At 45.3% G+C, this 2,679-nt stretch overlaps 1 protein-coding gene across 1 annotated transcript in view; it reads right to left on the bottom strand.

Annotated features, from left to right (window-relative positions):
- Itgae (integrin, alpha E (antigen CD103, human mucosal lymphocyte antigen 1; alpha polypeptide)) overlaps positions 1 to 2,679 on the bottom strand; it is a 55,250-nt gene that overhangs the window by 26,651 nt on the left and 25,920 nt on the right. The window contains exon 18 of the mRNA XM_013013157.1: positions 2,311 to 2,439. Within this exon, the coding sequence (XP_012868611.1) occupies positions 2,311 to 2,439 (129 nt within the window). The remainder of the gene's footprint in view (positions 1 to 2,310; positions 2,440 to 2,679) is intronic.

The raw sequence follows: 2,679 nt of genomic DNA, 5'->3' as shown, positions 1-2,679 counted from the left end.
AGAGACTTTGCTGCCAGGCCTGACTTTGAACCTTGATCCTCAGATCACAGCCTTCTAAGTAGCTAGGATTACAGGTGTGAGCCACCAACCCCTGGGCCTGGGTGCTGTCCCTGAGCTCTTCACCTCAAGGCAAGTGCTCTACCACTTGAGCCACAGTGCCACTTCCAGTTTTCTGGTGGTTTATTGGAAATAAGAGTCTCATGGACTTTGCTCCCCCGGCTGTATTTGAACTGCACTCCTCAAATCTCAGCCTCCTGAGTAGCTAGGCATGAGCCACCGGCACCTGGCTTTAGTCTTTTCTAAATTAGTTAACTTGTCAATACCACAGTTTTAAAACTTTTAAAAACAAACACCTGTTGGGCCCTGATAACTCATACCTGTAATTCTTCATAGTTCAAAGCCAGCCTGGGCAGGGAGATCCATGAGACGCCTATCTCCAATTAACCACAGAAAACTAGAAGTGGCTCTATGGCTCAAAGTAGTAGAGTGCTAGCCTTGAGCAAAAGTGCTCAGAGAGTGCCCAGACCCTGAATTCAAGTCCCATGACCAACAACAGCAAAAAAAAAAAAAAAAACCCAAACAAACAAAAACACCCTATTATACTTTGCCTAATATGTCAAGATGCTAACCTTGACTCACAGAGAATCTTAGTCTCTTATGCTCAGACAATGTGGATGTGGTGTGGGGACAATCACCTGATTATGTTGCTTTCCTCTTGGTTCTCCATGTCTGGATGATATACTAGGTACTGATCACAACCGGAGTTAAAAGCTTAATGACTTAATGAACACAGAGCATGTCTAAAATTAAGAATACAGGACAGACTGGATACTAGATACTGGAGGCTCCTGCCTATAGTCCTATGTAGTGAAGAGGCTGAGATCTGGAGATCCTTGTTTGAAGCTAGCCTGTGCAGAAAAATCTATGAAACACTTATGTCTAATTAGCAAAAAGCTGGAAGTAGAGATGTGGCTCAGATGATAAAAGAACACCAGCCTTGAGTAGCCTTGAGTATAAAAGCTAAGCAAGGGCATGAGGCTCTGAGTTCAAGCTCCTGTACCAGCATACACACACATACTGGACAGTCTGTGCATGATTGTATACACCTACAAACCCAGTATTTTGGAGGCTGAGGCAGGAGGATGAATGAGTATGAGGCCAGCTCCGGTTACATAGGGAGACCATGTTTCCAACAACAAAAATACTGAACAGTTATGAGTGTTCTAGGACTATCCGGATATATGCATTGTTTTCTGTTTGTTTTTGGTTTTGTTTTTTTTTTGGTTGGTCGTGGGACTTGAACTCTGGGCTTGGGCACTATCCCTCTTGAGCTCTTCAGCTCAAGGCAAGAGCTCTACCACTTGAGCCACAGCCCCACTTCTGGTTTTCTAGTGGTTTATTGGAGATAAGAGTCTCATGGACTTTCCTGCCTGAGCTGTTTTTGAACCGTGATGCTCAGATCTCAGCCTCCTGAGTAGCTAGGATTACAGGTGTGAGCTACCAGCACCTGGCATACACATTGCTTTTTATTTATCCCAACTCACTGTAATTACTTATTTCTTTTTAGACATGGTCTTGTCTTGAACTCATGATCTCCTTGCCTAGACTTTCTATGTGGTGTGTCTACAAGGATGTGCCACCATGCCCAGCTCAGTGGCTACTTTTTAATGCTTACATTGTCACCTCTTTCTCCCTGTTCTAAATGAAGCTTGTCAGGGTACTCAGGACCTTAAATCCTGGTCACACAGCCACTTTAGGTGTCAAAGGATCTGGCAACTCGACTCTTTTTCTCCTATCCCCTCCTCAATTCTTTTAGTTGTGAAAAGGCTTCTGTGCTATCACCTACCAGGAAAGTCTGGATGCAACCTTGGAAGGACCAGACACTCCATAGGATGGGCCCTATGGGGGCAGCCCAGTCCAAACCCCACAGGAGATCCCACCACACCAGCCTCAGATGCCCCCACCAAGCGATGCTCCCAGGATGCACCATGTTCTTCATGAAATAGTGAACATAAAGGAGAATATCTTGGGGAATTGTTTGGAGGCCAGTTGCCTACCATTGAGCAAATTCATACCCTATCAAAGTCTCCTGAAGGAGGCCTGAAGACCCTCCTTCCCAACTCTAGCCTTTATTGAAGTCAGGAGAGGAAGTGGTGCTGTGGCTCAAGAGGTAGAGCACTCGCCTTGAGCTGAAGAGCTGAGGGACAGCGCCCAAGCCCAGAGTTCAAGCCCCACAACTGACAAAAGAAAAAAAAAATGAAGTCAGGAGAGGAGGTGTTTTTTGTGAGATGGACCCAGAATGGCAGTCACCTGGAAGATGGCAGAAGGCTTCACGTAGTGGTCCAGGATGGGGTGGGGCTGGCCCCTTGGGCCCTCAGGGATCTGGAGCTGGTAGCTGACTACGATGCTGATGTTGGAGAAGCAGTCCTCCTCACACAGCTGCAGGATCACCAGCACCATGGAAGGCAGGGTCAGAATTACATGTCGAGAAAATGATAACAAGAAGACTCTCACTTGAATACAGTCATTAAGAAATTAACAAAGGGGTTGACGTATGGCCCAAATGATAAAAGGCTTTTCTAGCAAGAAACAAAAAGAAATAATGAAATCGGTAAATTGGAAGTCCTAAAGCATCTTCTGAACAATACAGCCTGAATGAAAACTTTCTTTTTTTTTTTT

This window comes from Dipodomys ordii, unplaced genomic scaffold (assembly GCF_000151885.1).
Source record: "Dipodomys ordii isolate 6190 unplaced genomic scaffold, Dord_2.0 Scaffold19, whole genome shotgun sequence".
Classification (NCBI taxonomy): domain Eukaryota; kingdom Metazoa; phylum Chordata; class Mammalia; order Rodentia; family Heteromyidae; genus Dipodomys; species Dipodomys ordii.
Note: the sequence above shows the minus strand (reverse complement) of the source record. Positions and strands in the feature narration are given on the sequence as shown.